The sequence below is a fragment of the Peromyscus maniculatus genome, chromosome 14, assembly GCF_049852395.1.
Source record: "Peromyscus maniculatus bairdii isolate BWxNUB_F1_BW_parent chromosome 14, HU_Pman_BW_mat_3.1, whole genome shotgun sequence".
Lineage (NCBI taxonomy): Eukaryota > Metazoa > Chordata > Mammalia > Rodentia > Cricetidae > Peromyscus > Peromyscus maniculatus.
The window spans coordinates 30,034,712-30,052,621 of NC_134865.1; the positions used below are offsets into that span (position 1 = coordinate 30,034,712).

The 17,910-nt window shown below is 41.4% G+C and overlaps 1 protein-coding gene across 2 annotated transcripts in view; it reads left to right on the forward strand.

Moving 5' to 3' along the window:
- The window catches only part of Znf277 (zinc finger protein 277), a 131,798-nt gene that overhangs the window by 82,433 nt on the left and 31,455 nt on the right, over positions 1 to 17,910 (forward strand). For both annotated transcript variants that reach the window (XM_042260682.2, XM_042260683.2), the window contains exons 3-4: positions 1,979 to 2,067; positions 2,674 to 2,756. In XM_042260682.2, coding sequence (XP_042116616.2) covers positions 1,979 to 2,067; positions 2,674 to 2,756 — 172 coding nt within the window. The remainder of the gene's footprint in view (positions 1 to 1,978; positions 2,068 to 2,673; positions 2,757 to 17,910) is intronic.

Consider the following 17,910-nt stretch of genomic DNA (forward strand, 5'->3'; position numbering starts at 1 on the left):
ATTGGGGCCAGGGCCATGAGAAGTGTGTCTTGATGACTTGCTGTCCTTAAGCTGCTTGTCAATTGAATACAATTTTTCTGAGTACCTGTAATAACAACAAGAAAATATATAAGTGTATACCCCTTAGTTCTAGTTAAAAATTACAAAGATACTATTATGTGTTTATGATATTTCTAAACTCAGATGTAAGCTTGAACTAAAATATATGTAGCAATTAAAGTTGTATTTTTATACTGTGCCACAATGTGATATGGAGCATGCACTTATGCATTTCAGTTGTATGGTGATTTGTGGCTCTCTCTTGAAAAGTCAGTTATCTCAGGCACCTGGTCCTGCCATATATGGATTTGAATATTCAGGAGCACAAATATCGATATATTTCAGTTTGGACAAAAAAAATTTTGCCCTATTTTTGACATCTCTAACATAGGTTCTCCCATATTCCTTTATCCATGTCACCACTTTGCCAAGATGGGCTAAGCAGAACATTCCCCCAGCCTCTTCCCTGTGGGTGGGTGTGTCTGATGTGTTAGGTACTTGTTTGTGTTCAAGTTTGTGTACATAATCCCCTGTCTCCAGAACACCATGATGGTGACAAATATGCTAAAGAAGAGTAAAAGGACCCCAGATATGGGGAGTTGTTGGCTAGAGACACCCCACACACAGAGAGAGAAGTCTCCAAGGACTCTCCCACATTCTTGCACCATTGACTCTGGCAGACCACTGCTAGATGCTATATCAAGCCATTTTAAATGTCCAAATCCCTACCCTTTCTATGTTCTTCCAGTATTTCAGCAAATTTCATCCTTTTTTTAATGAAGCTTTGGTTCTTTGGTGTAACTTACTTTTCTTATCTGTAATTTGTGTATTCCAATAAGCTGTCAACTAAGGGTTGACCTTCCCATTTCCTTCCGCCTCATGAAGAACACCACATTCTCCTGGTGGTGCCCTTTGGTCTATGAGGTAGCACTATAATTCATCTTGTTACAATAAATACATTGAAGGAGGAGCAGCTTGACCGAATCATGTCATTTTACTTTGTATTTCAGTTTATGTACAGGGCTGGGTTCTAATTTGCTTTTCATTTAGACCATATGCTACTTAGCTCAGCTGTTTCTGCAAAGGTTACGTTCCATGTATTTTAGGCACAGTGTGGCATTGGACGTTCTGTCTAATATGCAGATGTTGGCTGTGTGCTGTTTTTTCACTGCTAAAGATGACCACTCAATCCTCTCTTCATCTCCTTGGTGTCACAAGCCTATTTGATTCTCTCATTCTTTTTAGATTTATTTATTTCTATTTTATATGTATGGATGTTTTACCTACATGTGTGTCAGTGTACCACAAGCATGGCTGGTGCCTACAGAGGCCAGGACAAAGCATCAGAACCCATGACTGGAGTTACAGATACTTGTGAGCCACCAGGTCTGTCGTGGGACTCAAACCAGGACCCTAAAACGGTGTGCTAAACTGGTCTAACCTCCTAATTCTTACATTTTGAATACATGTAAATTATAAAGTTATTTTAAAAAACTTCATTATGACAATAAAATAATTCACCTTAACCGTGTGTGGTAGCACTTGCCTGTAATCCAAGAATTTAGAAGGTAAAGACCCAAAGATCAGGGATTCAAGGCTAGCCTAAACAACATAGCATGTTCAAGGCTATCCTGGGCTATATGAGAGCCTGTCTCAAACAAACAAACAAAAGAAACTCATTTTAGCTTTCTTACATAGCTGTTTATTCAATTTCAGAGTTGTAAAGTTTAACCATTCCCTTGCCTTTGTAGGGTGGCTCGATTTATTAAATATATATCTCACATCTGCAACGCCTCAGTGCCTTTCTCTTCACATATTCTCGAGCAGTTTCAGTCAACATCTGCTTTTTAGTGGGGGGTAATTAGACATTCTTGTATCATCCTATCATTTGAAGAGCTTTATATTAAGTCTCATCATCCTTTCGAATATCATTTCTTAGGTACATTTTATATTGGAGGAAAAGGTTCACTGAACAGCCAATCACAGATTTTTGCAGTGTGATAAGAATCAATTCCACAGCTCCATTTGGTAAGTGCATGTCTTGACTATTGACGTAAATCAAAAATTCACACAAGTAATCTCACTCTCTTAAATTACACTTGCTCTCACTCGCATGATAGCTAAAATTAAACTGATGTTTTTATTTTACTTCACTTAAATAAATCGGCATCAGAACTCTATACCAGATATTAATGGACATGCACACCCACCCACCCCCACACACACCCCACACCCACACACATCCCACACACACACACACACACACACACACACACACACACCACATACATCCCACACCCACACACATCCCACACCCCACACCCTCACACACACCCCACACACATACACACAGTGTAAGCTACAGGCAATGCTGGCCTCTACTCCTCTTTGCCTTATTTTTTGAGGCAGAGTCTCTCCCTGAGCCTGTAGCCCATCATTAGGCATAAGTAGCTGGCCCAGCCCTAGGGGTCCAGCAGCCCAGGCTTTGACGTGAGTTCGGAGGCTGCAAACCAGGGTCCTCATGCTTGTACAACAAGCACTTCTTCTCTGACTGAGCCGTCTCTACTGCTGTGAAGAAGTCAATACTCCCGAAAAAAATCTGTTTTCTCACTTATTGTCCTAATCTCTCAACAGAAGAACAAGACAACTATTTTTTGTTGTGTGATGTGTTACCAGAAGATAGAATCCTCAGAGAGGAGCTTCAAAAACAGAGACTGGTAAGAATTTTTAAGTATGAATAGTGTGTTAGAAGTACATACAAAAATCATTCTTGTTCTCTTTTTCCACTTTTACTTAAGGAAAATTTCAAAAATACACAAAATAAAATACTATACATACATGTCTTAAAACAGAAAATAATATTCACTTGACTGAAGGCTAAAGTATTCATTAGAAATGCAGAGAGGACCCTGACTTTGTTTCCTGAGTTATCCCCAACGTAAAAAAAAGAGTCTGTATACCTTCGTGTAATTCTAGATGTTGAACGCACACTGAGGTTCAACAATCAGGGAGCAGTGCCCTCAGCTAATCCAAATCAGGTTGATTAACCTTTTCCCTTTCTTCTTTTCACTGGAATGTGCTATGTAGTAGCATTCCTTTATTCTCTGTTATGAATTAAGTACATGACTCAGTCAACATAATAGTCTCACTTATTTTGTTTTATCCATAAGCAAGCAAATCTGAAAACCTCAGCATCTTTATTCCTTAGAAAGACAGTAGCACATAAAAAGCATAAAAATTTAATTTTCATAAGTTAGTCATGCATTATAAGATGTTAATTTTATTTAAAAACACTGTTTCCTATTTATGACTTGATCTTGACTGTTATTTGCAATTGGCTTACTTTTCCTTTAGCAACTTCTTGTAAGTCTTTCTTTTATCTTTAGATCTGATTAAATACATTATGAGGAGGTTGTGAATTTGGTTATCTATACTACAGTCTTGAGAATCCTAGAATGAAAATACACCCTATAATACCTAGTTATAGCATTGGAGAAAAAAACCTGAAACATATTTTATTTGTAAACATCTCTAATAATTATTTTTAATAGTAAAAGAACGATGATATTGTTGGATTTGGGTATACATATAAGAAAAATGTTTCTCCTGTACAGTAAACCCAGTAAAGAAACAGGACTTCCTAAGTTTCCTTCATCTCCCATAACAGTGTCTTAGGTACATTGCCAAGCAAGGGTTAACTTACTGTCTTGTTGAATGACTTTCATAATTGTTAATATCTGTGTTTTCTTGCTTTTTGCTTACTGTGGCCTTAGTCAAGAATGATCAAGCTTTTATGTTTCTATATATAAATTCAAACCCAGCCCCAGCCACTTAAGCCATTGCTGCCCCTCAGAGGGAAGAACCTTTACTATATGTTTACAGGTAAACTCAGGCCCCGAAAAATATCCACAAACTATAGATGAACTCTTTTACATTACTTTACAGTCTGAAAGAGTGAGGGGTTTGAAGAAAGTAAGCATCACAGCAGCTTAAAAGGACAAAATACAAATGACAGTGTGCCCTACTGTCACGTGTAGAATCCCTGCTTTACACAGTAATTATGCAAAGAGTCCAAAGGTATGGCTCATATCATGAGAGTGTACAGATGAGAAGCCACATATATGTTCATAGTAACAGATAACATAGAATGGCTTACAGAGTTTTGAAGATTAAGTAAAGCAATGCATGCAGTATGCTTAGAATAATAGTTGGCATGTGGAAGCACTTGGAAAGTACTAGCCATAACAAGAATAACCGTAACAATACAGCATCTTAAGCATTAGGATGTAGGAAGATGGCAAGTGGTAAAGACATCAAGCAGAATGACTGGATTTTTCTGAACTGGAAGCAGTGTGAGGCAAACTGATAAAGGTAGATGGTGCTAAACTGTAGAGACTTTGGTGCCAGGAACATTGGCTGCATGATGGTAAAGATCCATTTATGTGTACTTCTTACCTATCAGTGTCATAGAAAGAAGACAGTGAAGGTAGCTGTGTGAAAGGTGTTTTAAAGCTGTCAAATTCTAGGAAAGAGCAAACCAACTTGGAGATACAGAAAGATGCTAAAAATTCCTGAGCGCCAGCCAGTGCCAAGCCTTTCAGTAGGTCTGACAGCACTGTGAGGTCATCCTGGCGGTGAGGAAAGATGAAGTTGCTCAGATTCGCAGAATGGATGGAAAATGGAGCTCTTGCTTTCAGCCTTGCCTTCCGACGTAGTCCTTTGCTCAGCATCCCACAGGCCTTGTACTGTTGTTACTCTGGGCTTTGGGAATCACTGTCTGGGATGTTCCTGGTGTGATAGTACTGCATAAGGAGAAGTACTGAATTGTAGATTGCAAATGCAAAGATTTACAATGTCCATCCAAAGAAAATCATGTTCAGAGCATCAGTACAAAGTAAGAGAAACTGGCCAAGAAGCAGGAAAAGAGGTTGAATTTGCAATCACCCCATTTTTTGCTTCATTGTGTGGAAGCTCTAAGTTAGTATGACTGGTCCTTCTTAGAGAGTTGGCAATGATCACAAGATATCTCATGTATATAAAAAGATGTTTCAATCAGTAGCACACATTTCTGGGGGAAAAGTCTAAAGAAGTCATAGGAGACAATATTCAGCAAAATATAATACACTATTAATTTCTGAAAAATTAATAGATTTTAAAAATAATACTAAATAATTGCCCAAACAATAAAAAGAAAGGCATGTTTTCATCATACACTGCAATTCTTAATAGCATTTATGCCCTTGGTACATAAGAACATCCTGGGCCAATGGTGGTCCAGACCTTTAATCCCACTGCTCAGGAGACAGAGGCAGGAGGATCTGTGAGTTCAAGGACATCCTGGTCTACATAGTGATTTCCAGGACAGCCAAAGCTACAGAGAGAACCCTGTCTGGGGGTGGTGGGACCCCTGAGAGACTGATAGCCTCAGAGTCAGGCCCTCACTCTGCCACAGCGTCCTTGCTTTTCCCTCATGTTGCTATCATTTCTATTTTATCAGCTAAGTCCCCTTTATTAGTCAAAGCTTCAGTGCAGTTTCCAAAAAATGTACTCTAAGCCCACCAATGCGCTTTGCCGTACGGCACGTGGAGTCTGGTCCGTGGGAGTAAATTCAGCTTAAGATGGAGTCTTGCTATGTACTGCAAGCTGGGATCCCATGTAAACCCGTATTAGCTCCCTGAGTGGTAACCACCGTTCAATGTCACCTTCTGGTCTCTTTCAAGAAAAGAACTAATCTTGTGTTTAAATGTCTTTCCACAGCCCTTGCTCTGCTTGATGAAATATGAGTACTTTCTCATTTATAGACTCTGAGTGAGTTAAAGTCTCGATGGCAGTGTATTTAAGGTTGGGGCAATTGATCCTTTTATACTTCATTCGAAACCTCTCCCCACCCGATATCTTGTCATTTGTGAGATTTGCAAGCTCCCAGATGTCTGTGTGTAAGAGTTTGATTCCTACTTGACACTTCTTTGAAATTGTTTTTACCTGTATTCTGAAGGAACTACCAAGCTGGGAAAGGTTCCAGAGAGTCTGAATAGCCTACACACCTCCCTTAGCTTCCTGGTAAAAGGCTTTCTTCTTCTTCTTCTTCTTCTTCTTCTTCTTCTTCTTCTTCTTCTTCTTCTTCTTCTTCTTCTTCTTCTTCTTCTTCTTCTCCTTCTTCTTTCATTATTCTGTCTCTCATCTGTCCGAGTTGATGTCCTCTGAAAATTGTTTTACCTCTTTCATTTTGAATAGTTCTCACCCCCCACCCCCTCCCCATTCAGTGTATGCACCTCCATGATGATCTCTACCATGCTGAAGGCCTGGCTGTGGTGCTGATGGACAGTAGGCAGAGTGAATAACCACCAGTTCATCCTGTTCACTCCTGAACCCAGCTCTATCAGATGTTTCTATGTTGATTATTATCAGCATCTTAAGTTTGATATATGTGAAAACAGAATTTCCTTTCCCTGAACCAAAGCTTACTGTTTACCTTTTCTTACATAGTTAAACCACCATTCTTCTGGTCCTCAGCTTGGAAATGTCTAGAATGGTCTTAACTCATTTGTTTCTTCACCACCATACTTACCTGTCAAGTCCTGTGAGTTGCACATAAATCCCATATCCTTCCTTACAGTCCTTTTTCTTTGCCTTGTCTAGAGCCCAACTTCCACACCAACCAAGATTGTGTCCAGACATATTAGTAAAATTAAACATGTCACTCCACCCTCTTCTTCAATCTTGACAGTGTTCTTCATCAAATATGTATTCTGGAACTTTGGGGCTCAGACTGAATTTCCAGTGCCCTTTTTCCTCTTTCTTTCTAGATCATTTAACCACCACAGATTTGTCCTCTGCCAGGCCTCCTTCTGTCTCCCGGCACAGCAGAGTATGGAAGCAGCAGCAGCAGTCCCGCCATGTGGGAATGTTGCTCAAGTGAAATCGTACAGGTCTGTCTCACTTTTACTAAGGTATATTGATCTTTCAGGACTCTTACTTCACCAACCAGGAACAGCAGCCCACCTCGCTACCTCTTAAATATGGATCTTGGATGGCATGACTTGAATGCATACTTTACGAATATTTTCCCTGATGCCACCTGTCAGAATTGATGACCTCCTCTAACCTCTAATAACACACTCACTATTTTATTTGGCTTTTCAATTGCAGTTAGTTGCTTAAAAATCTGCCTTCTTGTAGCTGGGTGAGGTAGCACACGCCTTTAATTCCAGCATTTGGGAGGCAGAGGCAGGCAGATCTCTGAGTGCGAGACCAGCATTGTCTACAGAGTGAGTTCTAGGATATCCAGGGCTACACAAACCCTGTCTTGAAAAACCAAAATCTATCTATCTCTATCTCCCTGTTTCTCTCCCTCTCCCTCTCCCCCACTCCCCCCGCAAGCACGAGCATGCATACTTCCTTGATAAATCAGATACTTCTGAAGGGTTAGTACTGTCAGTCACTTTTTCATGTTCTCTAAGCCTAAAGGTGTTAGCTTGTTAGTTCTGTATAAAGCCATATAGTCAAATGTGCCTGAATTTAAAGAAAATAGAAAAGAGCCAAGGCAGACATACTTAATCAGTGAATTATATTTTCTTCACTTAAAGGTAAAAAACAAATCTCCTTTCTCTTTGTCTCCAGGAGAAAATATATGGGATTCATAAGCACTCAGTAGGAGGACATAGCTCACTCCACTGGGAGGAGGGGATGCCCATGAACTGTAGAGAAAGAATCTTCGTATACCTTTGATTGTGAGCCTTGTCTTAATGACTGAGCCATCTCCCCAGCCCAGAGATGCTGGGCTTGTGACAACATTCATGACAACTATAAATAATTTATGAAAATTTTAACCTGCATAGCAATTTGATCCTCTAGAGAGAAAGTGTGCTTTGTTTTTAATCGGATTTCATATGTCTCACCTCACTCCACAATAAAGCAACAAAATGAAATTACATGTCTCCCACTGAGCAGACTTGTCTTTCCCATGCCACTTTCCTATATAGATTTTACAGACTTTTAGTAGAAGATAATATTTTATAGATCAGTCTCAAATTAAAATATAAATACACTTCTATAGCTTTCTCATACGATGCCTGACTTTGTAGAACATTATAAGTTCTAGTACTTCATCTAAAATAAATCTTCCCTAAATAAGCATAGAATGGCATTTCCTGGTGAATAGAACATGGTTAGTTTAACAGTCCAGCAGAGATCGAGGTAGCATGAATGGCCTTTGAATGATTTTAACCTTGGGATTGATTATGAGTTCAGAGCCTGAAAATCTTAACTGCATCCTAAAGTTTACCATTTTTAACTTGTTTCTCTGATGCCTAAAATTTCCAAGTCATTTTCACATGTACATTCTTTGTGTGGACTTAGGAAGGCGATGTTATTGTTGCTTTGGATGGACAGACAAGGTCAGAGGTTAGGAGATGGTTGCAGTCATGCCTTTTAGTGAACCTATAGGAAAGGAAGCAACTTGAACTGTTTCTAACCCCAAGCATCCTCATCAAGTCTGGTCTCCCTTCCTAAGCAAATGGCTTGTTTTTAAATTGGGTTTGTTAGAAAAGAACATAAATACATATGCAAGGAAATAAAAAATGTGTTATCATTGGAAATTTTTAAAAGAGAATCTGACTTATTATTATCTTGGATCAGCAGTATGTAGGAATTTTATTCTGTTGGACCTAAGCTTCTTCTATTTTCTTTTAAAATTTGAAGACTCTGTTTTCAGAGTTTCTCTATCCACTAGAAAAACATGAGGCTGTGGCTGACCTGGTGCTGACTCAGCCAGTCCGGTCTCAGCAGCTAGCACTGTCCTGAGACACACCATTCTGGTCACTCTCTTTCCCCTGTGGTCAGAGAGATGGACTTTACAGTCAATCGATGCTGCCTATTCAGTTTTTAAATTCTCTCTGTTTTTACCTAAGCTAGATTAGTTTTTATGTTTATTAAAGACAGGGAACTGGCTTTTTTAACTTTCATATCTTTAACTCTTCTATTTTCATATTATCCTACACATCTACCTTTTTATGATGACAATCTGTTTTCTGTGAATGGTTAATACTTTTTATATTTTAGTTCTTAGCTTGGCTGGCAGGGGTGAGATATCTTGCTGTGGACTACATTGCGCTCACAGGTTACCTTCGCTCACCTGTCCTGTACTGTGATTATAGGCGCGCACCACCCTGGATCTAGTCCAGTTTCAAAGAAGGACATTCTGTCTGCTGTGCCTTCCTCCCTCTTCAAAGCTGCCTCATGAGACTCGCCGTCCCTTGTCGCAAGCAGATGGTTATTGACACTCACTGCAGCTTCGGGAAGGGTGGGAGGTACTGATGTCTTTTAAGAAGGTGAAATATTAGTCAGACGAAATCTCGTGGATTTGGGGGAGTGAAACATCATCCAGTAAGTTTCCCTCCAAGGAGTGTGGGCATATCTCAGAGTTACAGTGCTTGTCTAGCATGTGTGAAAACTTGGGCTTAATCCCCAGCCCTGCAAAATGTGAGGGGTGGGTGGGAGAAAAGGAGAGACTCTCTCTGCATTTTCTCTTTGACTTGTTTTGCTCACTGACATGGACAGTCTTTGTTTCTTTATTGAGATGCTTTGATTTTGACTTTCCACTTTTGTCACAAAATGATGAGAAGGTTTTATTATTATTACGGAAACATAATGCCATTGGTAATCTTTATAGTCACTCCCGTCTCTGCTGTGCTCTACATACATTAAATATCTTTTGTGAGAAATGCTACTCAGGTCATCAAATTCTTTTTTTTTGTTTTGTTTTATTTTTGTTTTTTGTTTTTTGTTTGTTTGTTTGTTTTTTGAGACAGTATTTCTCTGTGTAGCTTTGAAGTCTGTCCTGGATCTCACTCTGTAGACCAGGCTGGTCTTGAACTCACAAAGATCCACCTGCCTCTGCCTCCTGAATGCTGTGATTAAAGGTGTACACCACCATCACCTGGCCCAGGTCATCAAATTCTTACAGATCATCCTTTTCTAATACCATTTAGCACCTTTGACACTTGAAAGGAATTCATTTGTGGGAATGGGATTGCAGCTGTCTACCAAATTTAGATAAGCTACAGGTAAGCTCCACTCTGAGAGTAGCTTTGTGCCAAGCATCTCTGCACAAAACTGATTCATGGTCCATTGACTTCAATTAGTGAAATTTATTGTGCTTTTCTGATTCCTGCATACTGGGTGTTACACACAAGGATTGTGACTGGGAAGGATAAGTTCTGGCTTAAAGGCTCAAAGGGGTCAAGGTTGTCTGCCCCATCTCTTCTAGAAGAATAAAAGTAATTACAAGACAAAAAAACACAGAAGGATAACACAATACACCAGACAGTGTACCTGTACGGCGCACCTGGCAGACGGCCTCTCTATAAGGGAGCTGCGTCTGGCAGGAGTGACCTGATCTTTCCCACCTTGATTTCCAATGGGACCCAATTCCCCTCTGGTGGGTCCGAGATGTCTCCTGACTCACCTGGTGCTGGTGCCACTTCATGTTCACCTGGATGGCTCATCCGGGCCTCCAGGATCAGCTCAAGCCTTACAAAGTCACATATAACAGAGATGAACAAAGACAGAGAGCTCTCATTTAGTGTCCAGTTCCTTAACCAACTTCACAATGTGTCAGGTCTGGGGGAAGGGGTTATCCCAGACAAGCCCCCAAATGTTAGGGTCTGCAGATCACTCCACAAAAGACTACCACTCATGTATGCAAAAGCAAGAGTGTTTATTTCCCAAAAGAAGAATTCCTGCATGCAGGGGTCGGCCACACAACAAAATGGCGACAACCCCCAGAGAAGCTCACAGGCTCCTTTTATAGACAACCAGGAGGAGATTAGGTCATACTAAACATGATTGGCCAAGTGAGAAGCAGCCACACTAATGTTTCTTATTGGCTGGGTCTATAAATGCTGAACCCTGACTTTTATGCAGTATCTCCCTCACCTGCCTTATCAGAAACCTAAACTGAAACTCTGGCCTAGTAGAGACTGGGGCCAGGAAAAGCCCAGCCTGGTGCTACCATGGCCTCTCAGTATGAGTGCTGGTAGTTTTTGGTGGTTGTTGTTGTTCCTCTAATTTAAAGACATTCTCTTCAGGTTTTCCTTATCCTAGCAGAAGTAAAGCACTGCTCACCCTGACTTATTGGTGAAGCACTGCCCACCCTGACTGATTAGTGAAGAACTATCCACCCTGGCTGATTGATCAGGCACTGCCCATCCAGACTGGTGATGCACTGCCCTCCATGACTGATTGATCAGGCACTGCTCTCCATGACTGATTGATCAGGCACTGCCCACCCTGACTGATTGATCAGGCACTGCCCTCCATGACTGATTGATCAGGCACTGCCCTCCATGACTGATTGATCAGGCACTGCTCTCCATGACTGATTGGTGATGCACTGCCCTCCATGACTGATTGATCAGGCACTGCTCTCCATGACTGATTGATCAGGCACTGCCCACTCTCACTGATTGATAAGGTATTGCCCTCCATAACTGATTGATCAGGCACTGCTCTCCATGACTGATTGGTGATGCACTGCCCTCCATGACTGACTGATCAGGCACTGCCCTCCATGACTGATTGATCAGGTACTGCCCTCCATGACTTGATTGATCAGGTACTGCCCACCCTGACTGATTGGTGATACACTGCCCACCCTGACTGATTAGTGAAGAACTACCCACCCTGACTGATTGATCAGGCTCTGCCCACCCTGACTGATTGGTGATGCACTGCCCCCCATGACTGATTGATCAGGCACTGCCTTCAATGACTGGTTGATCAGGCACTGCCCTCCATGACTGATTGATCAGGCACTGCCCACCCTGACTGATTAGTGATGCACTGCCCACCCTGACTGATTGATTGGGCTCTTCCCACCCTGATTGATTGATCAGGCACTGCCCTCCATGACTGATTGATCAGGCTCTGCCCACCCTGACTGATTGATCAGGCACTGCCCTCCATGACTGATTGATCAGGCACTGCCCACCCTGACTGATTGATCAGGCACTGCCCTCCATGACTGATTGATCAGGCTCTGCCCACCCTGACTGGTTGGTGATGCACTGCCCTCCATGACTGGTTGATCAGGCACTGCCCTCCATGACTGATTGATCAGGCACTGCTCTCCATGACTGATTGGTGATGTACTGCCCTCCATGACTGGTTGATCAGGCACTACCCTCCATGGCTGATCGGTAGCCATGACTTTAGTGCCTCTTTGGGTAAGGTAGATGCTTTTTTTCCTTTCAGAGAGTTGAAACATACAGAGAGATACACAAACACTTGTATTGTTCTGCTAAGTGAATAAGGTAATAAAGTATAGCTTGAGGAGCCCTTTTCGCTGCTGTGGGCATTAGAGATGCATTTGGGTTTTTTTGGTCCTAGCGTAGATTCAGGTAAATGAACATAGAGCTAAGTCTGGAAGGGCAATAGAAAAGTCACCACTTCCCTCAGTTTATTTGAGGAGATAGGCAGAATTTTTATATGAGGAGGTAGGCAGAATTCTTTGGTAGTCTCCCTTTTGGTGGTGGAATGGAGAGACAATGGCAGCTGGTTGAGAATAACCCTGGCCAAGTCAGGGACTCAAGAGGAGGAGAGTCAAGGCTCTTTCCAGTATCTTCTCCTGGCCCACACCCAGCTTGAGTGGTGTCTTCTCAAAGCTGATGTGAATGGCGCAGCATCATCTCTTCAGGAATGTGAGCTGAAACACACCATGACTCTAGTCTTGCCAAACTCCCTCTATTGAAGAGACAGCTGACCCCACCAACTTGTCAAAAATAGATTCTAGAACTATTATTATTGGTTACTATTTTTATTTGCTTTTTAACCATCTTATCAATAAATATCTAATTTAATTGCCTCCATTGCACTTTGCCAGAAGTTTGTCTTTGCAGCACTCTGTGTGCTAGCAAAGTATGCCACTCCCTACCAGGTACTTTTCAATCAATTGGATTGTGATACCATCCAATCCAAGCCAGGCATCTTACTGAAAATGTGACCCATGTTTGAAATTGTGAGTGTGGTATGTAAAGTACAATTCTGAAGGCCAGTAGTTGGTACTGAGAGGGTACGCGTGATGGGACTTAGAAATTATTGTGTTTAGCATACTCCTTTAGTAAATCGCTATCCCTCTTCCTCCTTGCTCTTGTTTAGGAGGATGTGACAAAGCAAAAACACTTCAGAGAACAAAAAGGACAAGAGTGCTTGTCTATCATGATGAGACTCTGGTTCAGTTCCCAGTGTTGCCTGAGGAGTAGGAGAGACTAGGGCCCCAACGTTTCCTTCTAGACCATGCCTCCAGTGACCTGAAAACCTCCTTCTAGGTGCTACCATGTAGTTTACACCAACTTTAACAGTAACAGCCTGGGTACCAGCCCTGTAACAAGTGAGCCTTTGAAACCTATAATCTAATCCTCAGTGTTGCATTACCCATCTCTAGACTCGTCGCTGAGTCTGCACCCCCAAAACAAAGTACAATTTAGTAAGAGAAAAGCATAGAGGGTATGAAAGGTAAGCTTCTCTTGACAGGAAAGCCTTCATAGGAAGTGCAGATCCAAAGAAGAAGCTAGTCAGAGAGTAAGTCCAAGTTCTCTAGAGGAACACAACCAATGGAGTGATTGTACATAGAAGGGGCTTTTTTAGACTGGCTTACAAGTGTGTTAGAGTAGTCATCAGTGGTTGTCTGGCATGCCAGAGTTTGGGGTGCAGCAGCTTAGCCAGTGTGCTCCATAGTGTTCTTTTGTGTGATCATTATATATCTACAATAACTTCCCACACCAGCTTCCCCAGGTTAGGTCAGATTCGTAGGTTAGGGACAGTCCTCCCCTTCTGATACCAGCTGCCTATGCTCTGATAAACTAGCTACAATTCAGAGGTACCCGGACTTTCAGAGTCAATGATTTGCTTTAGCAATTCCCAGAGCCCAGTAGCTGGAGTTTTCCTGTGTCCACTTGGCTCCTGCAGCTGCTCAGACTCAAGTAAACACAGAGAGACATATATTACTTATAAACTGTATGGCTGTGGCAGGCTTCTTGTTATCTAGTTCTTATATCTTAAATTAACCCATTTCTATAAATCTATAATTTGCCACGTGGCTCGTGGCTTACGGGTATCTTTATATCTTACTTTTCATCAGGGTGGCCGCTGGCAGCATCTTCTGACTCTGCCTTCTACTTCCCAGAATTCTCCTCTCTGCTTATCCCGCCTACCCTATACTTCCTGCCTGGCTACTGGCCAATCAGCGTTTTATTTATCAATCAATCAGAGCAACACATTTCACAGCATACAGAAAGACATCCCCAGCAAACACTGTTTTAGGATTCTTGTCGTTACAGCAGTAGAATAAAAAGCAGAACAGGCCAAGCAGACTCCAAGGGCAAAGTCTAGGAGATTCCCTGTTCAGAGCTCTCACTATCCCTTGGGGGTATTACTCTCCCAGCACATCTGTGTGTTCGAATACTGGCTGTCTCTGACCAGGAAATCTTCCTCCAGGATTGGTTTCCAAGCTTTTACTGAGACATCTTCAATGGTTGATTAAATTATTGACCACACCCAGGGGTCATGTGGCTCAGAGCCCAACCTACTAATCACCTGGCTGGTCTTTCAGCTTAGCTGACCATCCATCATCCTGAGTCATCTGTGTAGCATAAGTAGTCAACTATAATAAGAGGGTCCACTGGGTAACAGAGTAACACAGTCCAGGAAAATTCAAAGTGTTTATAAATTCCCTCTCAAGGACAGGGACAATGACCAGTCAAATTCTCCACTGTACAAACCCCCTACCTGGTCTGTTTTCCTTTTCTAAGAAAGCTGAGAACCAAATGTGGGTTACCTATGAGGGAGGGTGTATGCTCTTTTCACTTTTATTTTCAGTGGATTATGCCCATTTATCCACCTTTTCTTCTCTTTTTCTCAAAACTGTGCTTCCTTGTCTTACATTAGCCCCAAACACTTATTAGAATAGCTATAGTCATTAAAGGACCAAACAGCTCAGAGACGATCCATGGCTCTGGGAATGGTAACCTAGAGGAACAGGAGGTTCTGTTGCCGACCTGTGGACCCTGAGGACCATTGCCATAATTGTGCTAGGAAGATGGTCTGTGCTAGAGAATTGCCCAGGGTTCCCTGACCAAGACATCCTAGCAGACTCTTCTGGACTGTCCTTGTTTTGAGTTTGTTTTATTAATATAGCCATTTCTTTTAGATTCATCATTTTAAACATTAGGGTTGTTGGGGGTCCCCCCCCCCCGCTAAAATGTTTTCCAAATGCTTCTCTCCTACACTTACTGTTTTTATTTCTTAACCTTTTCATCCAGGTTCCCGTTTTCCGTTTCTACCTCTGTGTCACTCTCCTGTGACTCTGCACCTGCAGCTTTATTGAGGTTTCCTATGCGTCCTGCTTGTGAATAAAGATGGAAGACTCTGAACTGACCCCTTCCAGCTCTGTCCCTCTGAGACAGACGCACAGCTTGTTACTATGACTCATTGCCTGATGCACACGCTGACCTTGTATTCTTACCACTATGGTTCCCATGCAAGCCAATTTTATAATGAAAACTCCTCTCATTATACCAACTGCTTTGAGAAACTCAAACATGTAACATCTGTGACATTCACTCCATCTCTCCTCTCTGAAACCCCACAAATAAAGCCTAATGTATAGCCCAGCATGAAATTTCTTAGAAAAATAGAACCACAAAGCTAATGAGCTTTGATTTGCACATCTTTATCTTTTTGTTCATAAATGACTCTAAACATATGCTAGCTGCTAAGATGTGCAAAGAGAAATGCAAAGAATGAAAAGAAAAGTAAGGGAGAAAATGTACTTTCTTGATAGCCCAAGTAGCCCAGGCTGTTTCTGGGCAGCTCAGGCTGACCAATGTGCCACGTCAATACCAGGCAGCATGTATGTTATGGAAGAAGCACAGAGGTTAAAGCTTAGTTTGGGTTTTGGTTGTTTGGTTTCAGTCCTTGTGGGGCTTAGGGTGGGGTTGGTTTGACTTGATAATGATATTGTTGTTGTTATTGTTTTGCATTCAAAGTAAACAGCAATAAGAGTGTAGATGTTAGGGCACAGAGACCACGGGTCTCTTCTACCTTGACTCTTCCTCACTAAAGCATCTGAGCAAGCTGAGGCTAACTGCACTCAACAGACATTCATACTCCATCTAGGTGCATACATACTACATCTAGGTCTGCATGGATGAATGAGAACAGTTCAGCCCTTCATGAGCCTGTCTGGTGGAAAACATTTTGAGATATTTACAGTATCAAGGCTTTCCTGGCCGCCATCCATTTACTCTAATGTTATTGACCTCAGAAATTTTCGCTTTTCCACATAACAGAACCAAGTCGCTGTTGAATTATTTTTTGGTTTCAGATTTCGAGGCAGGATGTCTACAACCTAGGGTGGTTTAGCTTTAGTGAAGAATGTTCAAATAAATTATTGGGGCAATTGAAGAAGTCTACATAGCTGCTACTTAAAGTCTCTGTATTTTCTTAGGAGTAATAGTGATAGTGTTATGGTTGTGATTAAGAGAATGACCTTACTTTTAACAGAAAGCACTTTGAATCATATACAAGGTAAGTGCCATGATATCTGCAAGTTATTTTTAAATAATTCAGCTAGAAAATAAGCAATGCATAAGGATGTAATTTGTGTGTAGAATTGGGGGAGGGCAGATGGCAGATGTTCACAGCTGACAGACATTAGGGATAGGAAGTTCACTGTACTATTCTTCTAACTTCTCTGTTGAAAAGAGCAATTTCATAATAAAACCCGGGAGAGGAGGTAAAATAGTAAATAAGTTAAGGGAAAGCTGCTTCTACTAAATAGATTCCCACCTACTAATTCATGCAGCGTGTCAGATCTCCATGTCTTCTTAATTTACTAAATTGATGACAATAGATAAAACCGTTATAGACAAAATAGCATTGTGATTTAAATATTCATATGTTTTATTTTACATATAGCTACTATTTGACCAAGAGAATTTATCTTATTTGGTGTTTCTATCTTAAGAAATACGGAGAATTTCCTTTCAGTTTAGCACTCCCAAGAGTAAAGCCTTGTAGAGTAGGTGCAGACAAACCTTGATACGATTATTCAGGACTTTTTTATCTAGTGCTGTGATCGAACCCAGGGCCTTTTAGATACTAGGAAAGCACTCTGTCACTAAGCTACAGTCCCAACTCACTTTAATAATTTAAAAAATAAAACAAATTCAATTAATGAAAATGAATAATAAATAACTCTGCTGTGAAAGTAAATTTGTCTTGCTTAATGATTAGAATTGATAGCTACCACTCTGCTTCATTTCCTCATCTTGACTTGTACCCCCTGTTTTGCTCAAAAAGCCATCTTAGGAGTATATTTTTATGCATTTAAGATTCATACTTAGCCGGGCAGTGGTGGTGCACGCCTTTAATCCCAGCACTCGGGAGGCAGAGGCAGGCGGATCTCTGTGAGTTCGAGGCCAGCCTGGGCTACCAAGTGAGTTCCAGGAAAGGCACAAAGCTACACAGAGAAACCCTGTCTCGGAAAAAAAAAAAAAAAAAAGATTCATACTTATTAAAATTATGTATGTTATAGTCAAAATTTAACTGGTAATTTTAAGTACATACCTAAAGAGTCAAATCTGAGTGACTGTGGCCCTGGAACACAGACATTCCATGTGCAGATAGGCTCGTGAGCATTTTATAGTTATGGAACAAAAGAAAGTCATAAATCAAGGCAGTTTTCAAATGCATTAGTGGAAACTGGTAGACAGGCGGCAGCAAAGCCGGGGAAGCGCTGTCTTCCGTCAGTGTCAGGGGCTGTCTGGCAGCATTCTTAGCTTTGGGGTTGATGGCAGCTAGGAGTCTGTTAAT